The sequence below is a fragment of the Taudactylus pleione genome, unplaced genomic scaffold, assembly GCF_031769625.1.
Source record: "Taudactylus pleione unplaced genomic scaffold, aTauple2 ptg000224l, whole genome shotgun sequence".
Taxonomy (NCBI): Eukaryota; Metazoa; Chordata; class Amphibia; order Anura; family Myobatrachidae; genus Taudactylus; species Taudactylus pleione.
In genome coordinates, this window is record NW_028284626.1 from 637,191 (window position 1) to 655,853 (window position 18,663).

Below are 18,663 nucleotides of genomic sequence, written 5' to 3' on the forward strand. Positions count from 1 at the left end.
TCTTCTTGTATAACTGCAGCTTCCGGGTGACGGTCCCAGCAGGAAGAAGCAGCAGGTGATGGTATTTATTGGTATCATACAGGGGGAGCAGACTGTGGTGCCTCATTATTATCATACAGGTATATCAGACACCAGTGTTCTATATAATACAGGTGTAACAGACCCTGGTGTTACTACAATACAGCTGGAGCAGCCTTTAGTGCTGCACTATGTATATACAGGTATAGCAGACGCCAGTGTTGGTATAATACAGGTGGAGCATAACCTTTTGATACTATAATACAGATGGAGCAGACTCTGGTGCTGCATTATCATTCTACAGGTGGTGCAGACCCCGGTGTGGGTATAATACAGGTGGAGCAGAACATGTTGTTACTAATATACAGCTGGAGCAGACTCTGGTGCTGCATTATCATTATACAGGTAACAACAGAAGCAGAAAGTTCTCTCTATGTTTTGGGGCACTCACCCTACTAATAATAACACGTAACCTGTAATAGTGTCAGTAAGAAATGACCGAGGTGTTATCCGTATAGCGCAATAAGTCAGGAAATACACAGAAAGTAACAGAAAGAGGATATAAAGCCTGGTCTAACCAGGGCCAATAACCCCTCAGCACTGACCAGCTGTGTGATGGGAGACGTATATACTGATTATCTGTATCATTTATGGTCAGACATATATATCATTACCCAGTGCTCAGAGGTTTGGGGAATTTATATATATATATATATATATATATATATATATATATAATCACACTAAGTGTAAGCAGGATGATTCCCTCTGTGTAATAAAGCATCGGCTACAAAAAAGATTATATATAAATGTATGTATATATATATATATATATATATGTGTGTGTGTGTGTGTGTATATATGTGTATATATATATATATGTGTTTTTAGGTGAGAGATGTATAGGGGCAGCGCACAGTAAATACTGATTCCCTCAGACTGAATTAAGTAGCGTGATAATAAATTATTTGTACATAAATAACGTGCATCTAGTGCAATATGTGATTTGTAGGTGTGGTATTTTCCGTAAAGTCACTGATCCTTAATTGAAAGGCGGCAGCAGTCTTCTTGGGGTCCGTTTGGCTAACGGATGGAGTGGTTCTGGAAGAAAGGTTTAAGAAGACAGCCTCTATATATAATCACTTTATTGATTGTAAGGAAATACTACACTATATATACTCTCTCTCCCATGAGCTTGTATAAGCTTTTTATAAGGTGATCCAGCGGACATCCCATTTAACCCATCCAGTGTGGACCACTTATTTCTGGACCTCAGATAAGCTTAAAAGATTTTCTCTAGTACGCACATTTATTTTTACGAGCACCGGTTACTATTTTATTTTAAATACTACACTCAGGCGCATGTCTTCTTAAACCTTATATATATATATATATATATATATATATCTCCCTATATCTGTGTGTGTAACCAGCTTTAGTGTTGGGGGCTCTGATCATATGGTAACAACCTGTGTTGATAATATTTTATCTATTTCTCTCCTTGTGCTCCCAACTCAGACTCTGATGATTGCAGACACCTGAAGTGGACATAAGAACATTCCCACAGGTAAGATTATCAATATCCTGTGATTTATTATTATTCCCATCTCACAGCCGTCTCCTTGTACAGGATATCACACATTAATAAATAACGCAATAAAGAACATTATATTAGTATGGTTCTTTTCTCCCTCACAAAGTCTGGCCTCTGGGTATACGGTAGACGAGGGTGAAACAAGGGACCCGATTGCCAGGTTCCCTCACAGATGTGGCCCTTAGTACATCCCATACACTTTTAGCCAATTTATATGCACATGTAGGTAACAATTTCCTCTTGCTTGGCCAATACCACTAATATTCTCAGTAATACAATAATACAGATCAGTGGTAGATGGAGCACTAGCTGTAATAACCCTGTAGTTATTAGGGAATAACAGGACACATGTATTACTAGTGGTGTTAGATGGAGATGTGACTAAGGTCTGATTCTCAGTAATACAATAATACAGATCAGTGGTAGATGGAGCACTAGCTGTAATAACCCTGTAGTTATTAGGGAATAACAGGACACATGTATTACTAGTGGTGTTATATGGAGATGTGACTAAGGTCTGATTCTCAGTAATACAATAATACAGATCAGTGGTAGATGGAGCACTAGCTGTAATATCCCTGTAGTTATTAGGGAATAACAGGACACATGTATTACTAGTGCTGTTAGATGGGGATGTGACTAAGGCCTGATTCTCTATCACCATATTTCTTAGAGCTGATATAGAGTGATAAAAAGAAACTAACCTTTGTTGCAAAATATAACCCCTCACTTATCACCCGACCACCTACACACACACATACACCTATTGCCTCTTACAGTAACTACCTGAGTAAATAGAGGGTTTTTTTGTAATTTAAAACAACCTTTACCATGAGAGCTCTCAGATTTCAAAGTACATCTTTCGGTGGTGCACGTTTAAGTATGATCCCTGTTTTTTGTATACACTAGATAAGTGAGCTTATCTAGTGTATATGCTATATTAAAGACAAAGACGAGTGAAATGACTGGAAATACTATGGCTTTGATTCAATTAGACGCAAAGGGGTGAGTTACCGCTGCGACGGCATGAAATCGCAAACCAACTTACCCGCAACCTGCTCCGCTCATGGCCCGATCTAACCCCACAACCGTGGATATTTATGTGAGTGTGGTGGCACCGTAAGTGTGGCATATAACTGTGGATACTAATACTAACATAATACTTGTGGATGCGACTGTCATGTCTAATTGAATCGACCCTAAATCCTGGGGAGTGTCACAGTGGCATCACCTATATCTATAGTAATAATACAGGGACATGACTGGGGAGGTGATGGGATCTGGAAGTGTCAGTGTGACATCCCTTATATCTACAGTAATAATACAGGGACATGACTCCGGAAGTGAGAGGATCTGGGAGAGTCACAGTGACATCACTTATATCTATAGTAATAATACAGGGACATGACTGGGGAGGTGAGGGGATCTGGAAGTGTCAGTGTGACATCCCTTACATCTATAGTAATAATCAGTGATATTTTTCAGGGGGAACGGTCAGGAACACACTTCCTGAAGCTCTTTAGCAAATTTACGTCATCGGGTACGGTGTTCCTGAACCTGTCTGCAAAGAGGATTTTAGTGGCACTTGCAAAAACGAGTAATTGGCCCCGGACCGGCAGCCATGCTACAATGGCAATCATCAAGAAGAAAGGGACAGCCGCAGCATTTCAGATAAGCTGCCAGCCATGAGACAATCATAGCTCATTGACCAGCAGCCAATCAGGAGCGGCTGCCGGCCTGTGAGCTGTGATTGGCTCGCAGTCGGCAGTTTTTTGAAATGCTGAGGCTGTACCTCAATCTAGATGACTGTCAGGACCAGCTCGTGCAGTGCGAACTGTATGTGGTTGGGTGTTCAAGAATATTGAAAAATGGCGCTGCTTGTGTATAGTACTTTTGTGAACAGTGGAAAGAATAAATATACTTATCCGTATAAATGCAGTTATAGACGTCAGTCCTAAGGTCCTCTCTTTGTCTTTACCAGAGGTCCCGCAGATATAGGGAAAAAGGGTATATATATGACGTCAGTGTGAGATGTTCTTAAAAATTATAATATACACTGTTTCTTCAAGACTTAATTTGAAGAAAGAGAAAGATGAGGCATACCCCAACTCACTGAATATAGAGATGGGTACACTCCTATAATGATATCTTTGATCTATCTAACTTACAGTCCTATCAAGCGGTGCAAAACATATAAAGGTATCTTTAGTTTCAAACAGAATACTTGAAAGCAGAGAAGTGTACCAGTACTCATAAAACTGTAAGTTGTCCTCCACTTATAAAGGTATCTTTTCATTCCTCCATAATCAACAATGGGTATTGCAAAGTTTTTCCATAAAAATAAATTTATTATAATGACAAAAAGCATTAAAACATATAAAACATTCTCAGAGGGATATAAACTGCAATGTGAACAGCTGAGGTATAAATATGGTGTGGAGGTAATTGGGTCCGGATCCCAAACACATGTCCAAATAACTAAACACCTCTCCGCACCTACCTCCAGTATGTTCGCAACATGCAGTAGTCCAAGTGAGAATGTCCCCTTCTATCCAACGCGTTTCGAGACTGAGTCTCTTTATCAAGGCATGAAGGTAAATTGCTGAGTTTCCAGTTTATATACCAGTCTCCCTGGAATCCAAAAGATGGCGTCTTCGCTACTTCCGGTCCGCACGAAAATGACTCCTCCTTCTTCTCTGCTGGTTAACAGCGGACCCTCCTTTATCCACTTAGTCCCCGCTGCCTTCCTCCCCATAACAAAGTGGGACCGACTGCACACGCGTAGTCCACATGATCGCGGGTCGTCAGAACACCATCTCCGGGTCTCCACCGGAAGCTGTAATCCAACTCCAAAGGATTCTGGGAGATGTAGTCTTTTCCTTTTAGACACAGTCCCAGACCGAGTATTCTACAAGTCTCCAACGTAACTTCCGTTTAAAACATAGTGGATTCTGGGAGATGTAGTTTCTCTTTTTGAAAACGGAATGGTCACAAGTTTGGATGAATCTATTAGACAGAATCAAGTGTTAGTATTAGGTAAATCAGATCTTTAACAATATACAACTGGACCTTAAAAGTGATATCCCATATTAAGAACAGATAGTAGTTTAACACATTAAAACTCAATTGGATGTGAATAATTACTAATAAAAATAATATTAATAGCAATAATTAGGATTAAGAATAAAAAATTGAAACACTTCATAAAAACCATTTTAACTCAAAATCTTGATTGAGTCCTCTTGGATGGAGGGTTTTAAGTTTAAATATAGTCTTCATCTCCGTTTTAGCAAGATTTTGTTCGACATTTTTATCCCTCCAGGACGCTTTCACATGTATCAATCCTAAAAAACGTTTGATATGTGAAACTGAACAATCGTGTGATTTTAAAATGATTAGACCGAGAATGTGTGGTAAGTCCTTTTTTGATGTTCCTAAGGTGTTCGGAAAGTCGCACTTTTAAAGGTCTTGTGGTCCGTCCATTATACACCAATCCACAACACATTCTACAAGATAAATTACATTTGATGTGTTACATGTTATAAAATCTTGTATTTTAAAATTTACACCATTGATCTGTACTTCTGTATGTTTCATGTTGTTATCCTTGACATGCCTACAGCCCATACACAATCCACACCGATGGAAACCCTTTGTCCGTACAAGGGGCCTGATTCAGACCCACTCGCGAGCGGCTGTCCGCCCGCAAGTGGGTCGATGTTATGGACTGAGCATGCGCACGACGGAGGGAGCTCCGTCATGCGCATGCGCCAGACGCGACGAGCGAAGGAAAGTCCTTCGCTCGTTGTGTCCGATCAAAGGGGGCGTGTTGTCAATGTTGATTGACAGCACGCCCCCTTTGGTGGGCGTTCCGGGGGCGTGCCTCCCTGACGGGGGCGTTCCCACGGGAACGCCTCCCGTCAGAAGCCGGCCCACTGACATCACTAGTGATGTCAGTGGGAGTGATTTTGGCTCTGATAGAGCCAAAATCACTCCGGAGCTTGCGGTTGAAAACCTCAACCACAGGCTCCGGCTCGCAATTTCGATGGTCACGACCATCGCGGCCATCACAATGCACGCTCGTATAGCCTGTGGGTGGTGACCCACAGCTATACGAGCGTCCAGGAGGACGCTCCATTTTCATGGAGCCCGGCCCTCATTCAGAGCGTGCGCTCTGCTCAGAGCGTACGGCTCTGAATGAGGGCCAAGGTTCCTTGTTGGTATAGGTAACATGCTTTTTACCAAGAAGTTCTTAAAATTCTTAGATTTACGATAAATAAAAGTAGGATGGTCTGGGATTACTTCTCGTAATACAGGATCCCTTTGTAAAAGGTGCCAATGTTTCCGAAAGATTTTTTCTACTAGTTTATGTTGTGAATCATAACCAGTAATCATAGCCCATTTAAGCCTATCATTTTTACTGTCATCTTTCTTTACCCTGTTAATACCATATAAATTCGATCTCTCTTTCTCCATTGTCTCTTGTATAGCCTTATCCAGACCTTTTGATTCGTACCCCTTAATTAAAAAGTCATTTTTCATCTGAGAAATTTGATCTTTGTGTATATCCTCTCTGCTGCAATTACGCTTAACACTTAGAAATTGACTTTTTGGTACTTCTTTTAACCACTGCCTGTGATTTTGACTATCTATTGGAATAAAGGAATTGATATCCGTGGATTTTTTATAGGTTTTTGTGTGAATCTTATTCTCCTCTATGTAAACAGTCAAATCTAAGAAATGTATCTCCAATTGACTGTATGTCAAAGTGAGATGCACATTTACATCATTCACATCCAGGTATGAAAAGAATTGGACGAGATCATCTTCTGTACCTTTCCATAGCAGCATCACATCATCGATGTAACGGTACCATTTAATGAGGTTTGTGCCCCAAGCTATGCCACTGTACACATGAGTCTCTTCAAAGAACCTCATGAACAGATTGGCATAGCTTGGGGCAAACTTAGTCCCCATAGCTGTCCCTGTGCGTTGGAGAAAAAATTTGCCATTAAAAAGAAAATAATTATTTTCTAAAATAAACTTAATGGCTAACAACACAAAATCCTTCCTTTCTGATGATAACTCCATTTTCTCCAAAGACCATTTTATCGCCTCTAGGCCTTTTACATGTAATATACAAGTATATAGGGACGTAACATCGGCCGAAGCCAACCAGATATCTTCTGCCCACACAAAATCATTATTTTCCTCCAAAATGTCACCTGTATCTCTTAAGATGGATTAGCAATTACCAATGGCTGTAAAATACCATCTATGAGTGATGACAGGTTGGAAGTCAAACTATCCGTCCCCACTATGATAGGTCTTCCCGGGGGATTTCGTAACACTTTTGTGCACCTTAGGTAACACATACATCGTGGGAATTATGGGATTTGTATGTGGTTGGCTCCAGAGGACATCCCCACCCTCCACCCAGCCACTGGTGAGGAAGCTTTATGATGAAGGAAAAGTGAGGGGGGAGGGAAGGGGTGGCAGTGTTGCACAGAGCGCAGTGCACTGTCAAACACATACTGACCTGCAGAGTGCTAACAACCGGAGCCGCCACTGATGGCTGTCATTCCTGGACGGATGCGGGTCTGGTACCTATCACCCCCCAGTCCAGAGGTCAGTTACAGTGTTCCTTGCCCTGTGCTCCCTGCCCCCAGTCCAGCGTTCCCTCACAGACCAGTGTTCCCTGCCCTCCCCCCATTTGTACAGCATTCCCTGTAATGTGCCCACCCAGGTCCACCCTTCCCTACCATGTGCCCTCCAGTCCAGCATTCCCTACCATGTGGCTCCCCCATCCAGCCTTCCCTGCCCTGTGTCCCCCATTAAGTTCCAACCTTCCCTTTCATTTGCCACCCTCGCACCATGTCTAGACATCCCTGTGCCTCCAATAGATCCAGCCCACCCTGTTTTGCACTTCCTCTTAGTCCAGCCCTTCCTGCCCTGCATACCAGCTTGGTCCAGCACTCCCTACCCACAGCCCAAACTTCAAATTTAAAAAAAAAATTGGTTACACACCAGCTGATGCCCCACTCCAATTTTAGCTCTGCCCAGATTGCCCACAGCCCCTTCCCCCAAGAATGGTTCCACCCACCTATTTTTCTACCAAAATAGCACTGGTAATAATACAGGGACATGACTGGGGAGGTCAAGGGATCTGGGAGTGTCACTGTGACATCACTTATATCTATAGTAATAATACAGGGACATGACTGGGGAGGTGAGGGGATCTGGGAGTGTCACAGTGACATCACTTATATCTATAGTAATAATACAGGGACATGACTGGGGAGGTGAGGGGATCTGGGAGTGTCACAGTGACATCACTTATATATAGTAATAATACAGGGACATGACTGGGGAGGTGAGGGGATATGGGAGTGTCACAGTGACATCACTTATATCTAGTAATAATACATGACAGTACAACTAGGGGATGTGTCTGGGTGATGACTATATCATTGTGTGTGTCAGGTTCCTATAAGGTGTCAGGATGTCACTGTCTATGTCTCCATGCAGGAGAGGGTATATATAGAGGAACACGGGTCTGTACAAGGACGTGATGATGGAGAATCACCGGCCCCTCACATCACTGGGTAAGAGGTGACTGTCATTTATTGTACAGGGTAGAGCAGGTATGGGAGCCCTATATACACACATTACCTGATGAGCACATATATACAATTTACTCAGTCACTGTGTTTCCTATAGATGGACCCAGTATTAGAAATACCACAGAGAGATGTCCCCATCATCTTTATTCACCGGATTGTACAGAGGAGAGTCACAGGACCCCACAGGAGCATCAGGTAGATACCAGTATACCAAAGTGATTGTGACTATATGATCTATAGAGAATCTGTGTGTGTATTATACACAGATTATTTTACTGTTTATTCTCAATTAAATTAGACTTGATTATTTTATGGGTCATTTAGAGTGAAGATCTTGCTGATATTAAGGTAGAAGATACAGAGGGAGAAGAAGAGACGTATGTGTCTGATATGAAGGCAGAAGATATAGAGGGAGAAGAAGAGACGTATGTGACTGATATGAAGGAAGAAGATACAGAGGGAGAAGAAGAGACGTATGTGACTGATATAAAGGTAGAAGTTATAGAGGGAGAAGAGACGTATGTGACTGATATGAAGGCAGAATATATAGAGGGAGAAGAAGAGACCTATGTGACTGATATGAAGACAGAAGATATAGAGGGAGAAGAAGAGACGTATATGACTGATATAAAGGTAGAAGATACAGAGGGAGAAGAAGAGACATATGTGAGGGGTGATCAGAAGTGTAAAGAGGAGGAAATCCCTGGAGATATCAACACAGGTGAGTAATAAACACTTATCTCAGAAAAGAGTCACATACTCTGTTCAGTCACTACAGCAATCTATTATCCTACACCCTCCTCTGTCAGTACAAACTAATGAGTAAAATGTATATGCACAGGGGGGGAAGCAGGAGCCATCTGCCATTATTATACTCCTGCTGTCCCCCCTCACATCATGTCACTGTGTGTTACCAGCCCAGAGATCTGACCAGTCTCCTCCCCACACTCTCTGGTGTATCTCATACATCAGCAGCCATCAGTCCCTATTGTACTCCTGCTCTCCTCCTCACATCATGTCACTGTATGTTTCCAGCTCTTAGATCTGACCAGTCTCCTCCCCACACTCTCTGGTGTATCTCATACATCAGGAGCCATCAGCCCCTATTATACTCCTGCTCTCCCCCTCACATCATGTCACTGTGTGTTACCAGCCCAGAGATCTGACCAGTCTCCTCCCCACACTCATCATATCTTTGTCTGCTACAAGCTACTTATGTTCTTTACTGTCCACTACAAAAATGACCTTTGTCGATGGTCCTCCCCATGCCCTTCAATGGGGTATTACCCATGATCCTTCCTGACCACTACTGCCTGACATGATCAATGATCACTAATGGTAATAACATCTTTGCATGTGATTTCTTGTACTGATTTTATTCTGTTTTACCAGAGATATGAACCAGACCTGTATAAATATCTTTTAGGAAAGTATTAAATTTTCTGCCTGGAGGTCCACAGCGAGAGCAATGGTGGATCCCGATTGTTAAAAATGTGGATTTTTCTGTTCCATTGTGCATGTTCCAGTAGATCCCCTTAGAGGCTAGAGCGTATCTAACCTCCAGTAAAGATATTAATTCCTAGAGAGATACAAACTGGTTATTTTACATTTACTGAGATAGAGATCCGGAGAGTGTGAGGACACAGCAGGATGCAACTAGTATGACCTGTGTGTGATATAATGTACAGACCATGCCTGCACTCTGTTACACATACTGAGATGGAGATATGGAGAGTGTGAGGACACAGCAGGGTACAGCTAGTATGTCCTGTGTGTGATATAATGTATAGACCATGCCTGCACTCTGTTACACATACTGAGATGGAGATATGGAGAGTGTGAGGATACAGCTAGTATGTCCTGTGTATGATATAATGTATAGACCATGCCTGCACTCTGTTACATATACTGAGATGGAGATCCGGAGAGTGTGAGGACACAGCAGGATACAGCTAGTATGTCCTGTGTGTGATATAATGTATAGACCATGCCTGCACTCTGTTACACATACTGAGATGGAGATATGGAGAGTGTGAGGACACAGCAGGGTGCAGCTAGTATGTCCTGTGTGTGATATAATATATAGACCATGCCTGCACTCTGTTACACATACTGAGATGGAGATATGGAGAGTGTGAGGACACAGCAGGGTGCAGCTAGTATGTCCTGTGTGTGATATAATATATAGACCATGCCTGCACTCTGTTACACATACTGAGATGGAGATCCGGAGAGTGTGAGGACACAGCAGGATACAGCTAGTATGTCCTGTGTGTGATATAATGTATAGACCATGTCTGCACTCTGTTACACATACTGAGATGGAGATATGGAGAGTGTGAGGACACAGCAGGGTACAGCTAGTATGACCTGTGTGTGATATAATGTATAGACCATGCCTGCACTCTGGCCCTGATTCAGTGCCGTACGCCCTGACAGAGCGCTCGCTCTGAATCAGGGCCATCCCTCTGAAATTAAGAGCAGCCTCCTGCAAGGCTCCACCGCAACAGTCTGCCAATTTCCCCTGTGGTGTGTTGTAGACACTTTAAAGGGTTGTGATCAGTCACCACAGTAAATTACCGGCCATACAAATGGAGCTTTAGCTTCTTCATAGTCCAAGCAATTTTCAAGCATTCCTTTTCAATTGTGGCGTACCCCACCTCCTGGAAAGACACAAATTATTCTAGCGCCCGAGTCAGACCAATGGGGAAATCACCTGCTGCAGTCATTTATATTGTGACCCCCACAAAAGCAACAGAAAATTAAAAAAACTCCTCTGGTCATTTCATATCAGTCAGAGGCTCTTATCAATTCTGAAAAATATTTTTTAGTTTATTTGTAATAAATACTTAGGGGTTAATCTAATTATTTGTTAATTGCGAGGTGCAATTTGCTGTTTTCTCTTCGAATTAGCACAGCTAATTAATTTTGCAATCCAATTAGCAACTTGCACTGAACCAGAGTAAATTTGCATTTTTCCATTTGCACCTCCCTGAGGGTGAGAGATGGAAAGGAAAATCTTTATTTTAAGAACCCCTTGGACATCCCCCCTAATGACTAATCAGGCATTTGGAAATTTCAAGTTAGCTTAATTAGTCCAATAATTACGTCATTTTTGAGGGTAAAAAAATGGCCTCAAATTACCCCAAAATTAACTTTTTCGTTAGTTTAGGAACCCCAAATGTAATTAGTTTTTTTTTTTATTGAAAAATAATTGTTTACTTCATTTTTTTTTACAATTTTTTAGTTTCCACAATGTAGCCCAAAATCTCCGTGTTTCCTACTTTTTTTGCAATTTTCATTTAATTAATTTGAGATTAAACAAAAAAGTTTGCTTTTTTATCATTTTTTTTGCATCTTTTTAAACAAGAACACAAATCAGCCATTTCACACCATTTAAAGGCCTTCAGTACTTTCCTTATGCCCACAAACAGCCCTATACGGTCCTGCTAAAAAAATTATCAATTTTGGGTGGTCCAGGATGGTCTCCCCACTTTTTCATGCACTTCTCTTACGTCGCATTTGGCAGTCAGTTCGCACCCCTCCACTGCGAGCACCGTGAATAGGCATTTTTCATTGGATTGGAGAATTCTCGGGAGCGCGCATTTGTGCAAAGTCTGTGAGTTTCATGAAACAAACTCGCTACTCGCAATTAGCACCTAATTGGAATGTCCCCTTATATTGAGGATTAGAAAATAAACACAAATAACTACAATGTTGCTAAAAGAATGACATGGCATGAAGTCATCTCATAAAGGATTATCCTACACTGATAATCAGATTAGTAAATTCAACACAGGAACCACATAAAAAATTAATAATAAAAATAGTTTCTCAATTAGATGAGATTCAAAAGACAATGTCCAAAGTCATGAAATGATCCCATGTATTTCCTTAAGGTGACCATATCTCTCTCTTAATATTTCAGAAGAAGTTTAATGGGTTACCTACTCCTTACTTAGCCGACACAAGGAAAACCAGATAAGCGCTGGATGGCTGTATATTGTTGCCGCACTGAGTCTGGACTTCAGTGTAGTACATCCGCGGCTGTCACAGATTTTTAGTCTCTGTGGTTCCCGATCACGGCGTACTTGAGCTGCAGGACCCGCCTCCTCTAAGCTTTTTTGCCGGCAACTGTCACAAATATAGCCGCTCGGGCTCCCCATCTCTAAGCAGCGTGCTCGGGCTGCAGGACCCACTGGCTTCACAAATATATCAGCACAGACTCCCTGTCTTTAAGCTGCGTGCTCGAGCTGCAGGACCCACCGGCTTCACAAATATAGCCGCTCAGGCTCCTGGTCTCTAAGCATCATACTCGAGCTGCAGGACCCACCGGCTTCACAAATATAGCTTCCTGGTCTCTAAGCGCCGTGCTCGGGCTGCAGGACCCACCGGCTTCACAAATATAGCCGCTCCGGCTCCTGGTCTCTAAGCAGCGTGCTCTGGGTTGTAGGACCCGCCAGCTTCACAAATCTATCCGCTCAGACTCCCTGTCTTTAAGCTGCGTACTCGAGCTGCAGGACCCACCGGCTTGACAAATATAGCCGCTCGGGCTCCAGGTCTCTAAGTGGCGTGCTCGAGCTGCAGGACCCACCGGCTTCACAAATATAGCTGCCCGGGCTCCCGGTCTCTAAGCGGCGTGCTTAGGCTGCAGGACCCACCGGCTTCACAAATATAGCCGCTCGGGCTCCCAGTCTCTAAGCGGCGTGCTGAGGGCTGCAGGACCCGCCGGCTTCAAGGGCCAGTGTAATTTCAGGCAATAATCTGACCCTTGTCCTTCTTGGTTAATAAAGGAGAATAGTCCCAATTCGTGGCTCACCATAGGAAAATTATAGAAGATAATGTGGACACCAATTGATGCGGACAGCGATGCGTTTCATCCACAACTGTGAATATATTTAAGTTGAAACCTCCTGCTGTAGCAGTTTCCTTCTTAAATAGGCCACAAGATGCTCCTGCCCATCTGGTCCCTTCTGGCTCAGTACTTCTCCGTCCGTACTGTGACCATTCAGTCTGTACAACAAAATTCTTACTGTAGTCTGGCACCAGCAGTACTGGAGCTCTTGTACCAGAGACATTTTAAATGACTGAAATTCCAGCTCACAAGAGTGTGTCCAGTCAACTACCTTGGGGAGCTTCTTCTTAGTCAAATCTATAAGGGTTTTGGCTACAGAACTGAAGTCAGGGATAAAGCATCAGTAGTACCCTGCCATTTTTAATAAGGCCAGGGCCTATCTCTGGGTTGTGGGCGGGGCCAGTCTCTACTTTCGCTGGTTCAGGCTTCACCTTACCTCCCACACAGTGCCCCAGGTACTGTACATCCCCATTTGGCACTTGTCTGCCCTGATGGTCAGACCTGCCCACCGAATCCTTTTTAACACCAGCCCCACATGCCTCAGGTGATCTTCACAAGTTCCACTGAAGATGGCGGTCATCCAAGTAGGCCTAAGCAAAATCTCCGTACCCCTTCAGTATGTCATCGACAATGCTCTGGAAGGAGGCTGGCGCATTCTTCATCCCAGATGGTCTTGAACTCTTAACAAGCCAAATGAGGTGATGAAGGCAGATCGCTTTTAAGCCTCGGGGGTCATTGCTATCTGCCAATGCCACTTGCTCAATTCAAAAGTGGAGATGTATTTTGCTCCTGCCAACTCGTCTAACAACACATCAATGCGGGGTAAGGAATAAGTATCAGATTTGGTTACCTCATTCAACCGGCAGATATCTACACAAAACCACGTGGTACGGTCCATCTTGGGAACCAATACAATGGAGGCAGGCCAGGGACTGTTACACCTAGCACTAACATCTCCTGCACCTCATTGTAGATTTTCACCTGCGCCTCTGATGAGACCAGATATGCAGGTTGCCGAATTGGCCTATGCTCACCAGTGTCTGTGGTGTGCACGCAAAGAAGCCAGACCAGGCTTCCCACTGAAATGGGCTTCAAAGGACTGCTGAACTGACTCAAGATCTTGAAAAAAGTTCAGTAAAGAACTGAAACGTTGACTAATTGTGTGTCACGTATCGTTTATCCATTGAGATTATGCCGCGAGTGCCGCACCTTGGCTATCTGTATATATATATATATATATATAATAATGTATGTATGTGTGTGTGCAATGCATTTGTTAAAAATGTTTAAATACATTTTCAATAAATTGCACTTACCTGTGTTTCCCTGGAAGTCCGGGGGATGTAGAGCTCTCTGTGGGCTGCTGGATCCCCAGCCACTTCCAGAGAAAAATGGACTGTCCCCCCCCCCCCCCCCCCATGCAGCCTCATGCCTGAAAGAGGTGCATGGGGAACTGGCCAGTGCAGTCAGCTAATTATTTTCAGCGAGCTCCAAAGTGACCAGGAGACTACTGGCTGGGGATCTTGTCTGCCTTGTTCTGGAGCCCAGATTCAGGTAGAAAAGGTGGCCAAGTCCCCCTCAGCAGAATCCTGGAAGTACATATCGTAGGGAAGTTTTTTCTCATCCCAAACATGCCGGCACCTGGGCGTCTAAAATGACGACAGGTGGGCTCAGGCATAGAGGAGTAAGCACTCACCACTGTCCATTAGGGACAATGTTAAAGTTGAGCATGCCTTGTGCATGCAAGGCAAATGCACTTGATCAGGTAATAACTACAGGGTGCACTAACCCCTTGTGGTATTGTGTATTGGAGTAAGATAAAAGAAGGCATGTGAGCCTGTTTCGTTTGAATTTTTTTGAACATCAAGAAGGTATGAACTGCCATATCATCTGTATGCTGTGATACTCCCAAGGGGAAATGTCTTTTTTAAAACTATTTGAGCAATAAACATCTTGACTTTGAGATGACTTCATCTGTATCCTGCGACATCAGAATTGCACCAAGCGCTATTCCATTTTCTGACTGCTTTAATTTGAGCCCAGTGTCTCCGAGTTCAAACCCGCTGCCAGCTACCCTGCTGGGCCTGGTCCATTGCGAGGGACCAGTGGGTATCAGCCAACACCAGTCAGGAGGTGTGGCTGCAGCTAGTCTAAGCATATGCAGCAGAGGCAGTTCAGGTGCCGATGTAGGAGCCTGAGAGAAGTGCTTTTCAGGTGCCAGTCCAAGATCTTGGTGGTGGCAGCAAAGTTGCATGCCAATGGCACAGTGGGCAGAGTCAGTAACAGGTGGTTACTGATGGTAAGAGGGAATCCCTACAAGATCCAAGATTGAAATGGGATCCCCCCCCAAGATCCAGTGGGATCAAAAAAATATCTGTGGCTGTTGGCGTAGGCAAGGTTATCCGGTCACAGTTACCTATTTGCTATCTGACTTCTACATTCACAACTGAAACTTGGAAATAACACTGACTGTATGAGATGTTGGGGTACAGCCGGGCATGTCTTATTATGGTTACACAGTATGGAGATGTTGGGATACAGCTGGGAACGTCTTATTATAGTTACAGAGTATGGAGATGTTTGGGTACAGCCAGGCATGTCTTATAGTTACACAGTATGAGATGTTGGGGTACAGCCGGACACGTCTTATAGTTACACAGTATGGAAATGTTGGGGTACAGCCTGGTACATCTTAGTTACACAGTATGAGATGGGGTACAGCCGGGCACGTCTTATAGTTACACAGTATGGAAATGTTGGGGTACAGCCTGGTACATCTTAGTTACACAGTATAGAGATGTTGGGGTACAGTCGGGCACATGTAGTTACACAGTATGGGGATGTTGGGGTACAGCCGGGCACTTCTTATAGTTACACAATATGGAGATGTTGGGGTACAGCCAGGAATGTCTTATAGTTACACAGTGTGGAGATGTTGGGGTACAGCCTGGTACATCTTAGTTACACAGTATAGAGATGATGGGGTACAGTCGGGCACATATAGTTACACAGTATGGGGATGTTGGGGTACAGCCGGGCACGTCTTATAGTTACACAATATGGAGATGTTGGGGTACAGCCGGGCATGTCTTATAGTTACACAGTATGAGATGTTGGGGTACAGCCGGGCATGTCTTATAGTTACACAGTATGAGATTTTGGGGTACAGCCGGGCACGTCTTATAGTTACACAGTATGGAGATGTTGGGGTACAGCTGGGTTTGTCTTATAGTTACACAGTAGGAGATGTTGCGGTAGAGCCAGGTACATCTTATAATAGTTACACAGTATGTAGATGTTGGGCTACAGCCAGGCACGTCTTATAGTTACACAGTATGGAGATGTTGGGGTACAGCCGGGCATGTCTTATTATAGTTATACAGTATCGTATAGTTCTGAAGTGATGCTAATTCCCATATAATTTTTCTGTTCCCAGCAGATGGACACAGCAGCAGGAATAACTCGGGGAGACATCTCATATTATCTTCAGATTGTAACCTAGCCGATAACTTGTCACAGGACTCTCCAGGAGAAAACCCCATTACCCCCAGTATACATCCAGCATCTCACAGTGCAGATATCTCATCTGATCCCTCTAACCATGGGGAATGCTCCCCTGATACTCCCAGTAGTGTTACACACAGCTCAGATCACACAGCTGATAAACCATTGTTATGTTCTGAATGTGGGAAAAGTTTTACCAAGCAGATCAGTCTTTCTGTACATCAGAAGAAAGTTCATGCAGCTGAGAGGCCTTTTCTATGTTCTGAGTGTGGGAACTGTTTTACACTGAAAAGATATCTTACTAGACATATAAAGCTTCATACACGTGAGAGAACATTAGCATGTTCTGAGTGTGGGAAATGTTTTGCGCAGCAGAGCAAACTTGGTATCCATCAGAGAACTCACACAGGTGAGAGACCATTTCCGTGTTCTGAATGTGGGAAATGTTTTATAGAGAAGTCGGGTCTTGTTACACATTATCGAGTCCATACAGGTTTGAAACCATTTTCATGTTCTGAGTGTGGGAAATGTTTTACCTGTAAATCAGCTCTTGTGACACATCAGAGAACTCACACAGGTGAGAAACCATTTCCATGCTCTGAATGTGGAAAATGTTTTACACATAAATCATATCTTGTTACACATCAGAGAAGTCACACAGGTGAGAAACCATTTCCATGTTCTGAGTGTGGGAAATGTTTTACCTATAAATTAGCTCTTGATACACATCAGAGAAGTCACACAGGTGAGAGGCCATTTCCATGTTCTGAGTGTGGGAAATGTTTTACATATAAAATAGCTCTTTTTACACATGAGAGAAGTCATACAGGTGAGAAACCATTTCCATGCTCTGAATGTGGGAAATGTTTTACACTGAAATCACATCTTGTTACACATCAGAGCAGTCACACAGGTGAGAGGCTATATTCATGCTCTGAGTGTGAGAAATGTTTTTCAAATAAATCACATCTTGTTACACATCAGAGACATCACACAGGTGAAAAACCATTTCCATGTCCTGAGTGTGGGAAATGTTTTAAACAGAAATCACATCTTGTTACACATCAGAGAAATCACACAGGTGAAAAACCATTTCCATGTCCTGAGTGTGGGAAATGTTTTAAACAGAAATCACATCTTGTTACACATCAGAGATATCACACAGATGAGAAATAATTTCTTCAGGGCCCATAGGGGAGACCTTGGGATGTAGGTGGTAGTTGAGGACCGAGCACCAGACAGTTAAAGCTTTGCTCCCAGGATGCAACGGTCCTTTTCCCAATACCTTGCCCCGAGACAGAGGCACTTCAATTTCGTTGATGCCTGGCCGGAGTCGGGTCACCATTTTAACTGGGATGTTTCATGCAGTCCAAAAGCTTTTATCATTTTTCTTTATTTTTTATGCTTCTGAGCGGGCAGCAGCAGACTGTGGGATGTCTGTGCTGCCGCTCCAACACCCCTATGGGCACCACAACGTCAGCTCCGCCTTGTGCTCTCGGCGGGCATCCCGTGGACATTGCTAGCCAGTTCCATGGACAGACTTAGACTGCAACACAGATTCTAAGGGGACAGGTAAGGCGGGTCGCCGCTATGGTGTTGCCACAACAGGTAAAAGCAATACAGGTACCTCCTATGCATTCTCCATGGGTAGACACTCAGTACAGAGTCTGGTGGCTACCTCTACAGCCTTTCAAAATATGTTCCAAGGTGGGAAGCCGCTACCCAGTGAAGCTAGGTACACACTGACTGATATATTGGCCGATCAATTGATTGGCCAATATCTGCTGGCCATCGCCAAGTGTGTACCTGCGATATGTCTGTGATCCACATAGTTCTCAGACATATCGCATTGGCTGTGCTGCACAGCTGATGGATAGATATGTCTGCAGACATACCTGTCCATCAGCAAGTGTGTACTGGCGGTCTGCATACTGCCCGTACACAGCGGCAGCCGCCAAGGAGGGGGGTGGGACACGCCGCTTGGCTGCTGGGACCCACGGCTAGAAGCAGATGGCCATTCAGTGTGTATGAACAATCATCTGCAGATATATCTGTATAGTGTGTATCCA

The 18,663-nt window shown here is 43.5% G+C and overlaps 1 protein-coding gene across 5 annotated transcripts; it reads left to right on the plus strand.

Moving 5' to 3' along the window:
- The first annotated feature begins 30 nt into the window (after window positions 1–30).
- On the plus strand, window positions 31–18,136 carry LOC148517302 (uncharacterized). 5 transcript variants are annotated; one of them, XM_088478878.1, is made up of 7 exons: window positions 31–119; window positions 1,537–1,585; window positions 2,608–2,714; window positions 8,141–8,217; window positions 8,333–8,430; window positions 8,560–8,956; window positions 16,527–18,136. In XM_088478878.1, the coding sequence occupies exons 4-7, from the start codon at window positions 8,184–8,186 to the stop codon at window positions 17,768–17,770; spliced, it is 1,773 nt and encodes a 590-aa protein (XP_088335004.1). In that variant the 5' UTR covers window positions 31–119; window positions 1,537–1,585; window positions 2,608–2,714; window positions 8,141–8,183; the 3' UTR covers window positions 17,771–18,136. The 5 variants fall into 5 exon arrangements, with proteins under 5 accessions (XP_088335004.1, XP_088335003.1, XP_088335007.1 ...); XM_088478880.1 differs by having other exon boundaries at window positions 39–55; XM_088478877.1 differs by lacking the exon at window positions 2,608–2,714.
- The last annotated feature ends 527 nt before the right edge of the window (window positions 18,137–18,663 follow it).

Excerpts from the sequence above, each read along its gene's own strand:
- LOC148517302 (XM_088478878.1), top strand. The coding sequence starts at position 8,184 with ATGATGGAGAATCACCGGCCCCTCACATCACTGG. Across the intron at positions 8,218-8,332 it reads CCGGCCCCTCACATCACTGG|ATGGACCCAGTATTAGAAAT; the intron begins GTAAGAGGTGAC and ends TGTTTCCTATAG. Across the intron at positions 8,431-8,559 it reads GGACCCCACAGGAGCATCAG|AGTGAAGATCTTGCTGATAT; the intron begins GTAGATACCAGT and ends TGGGTCATTTAG.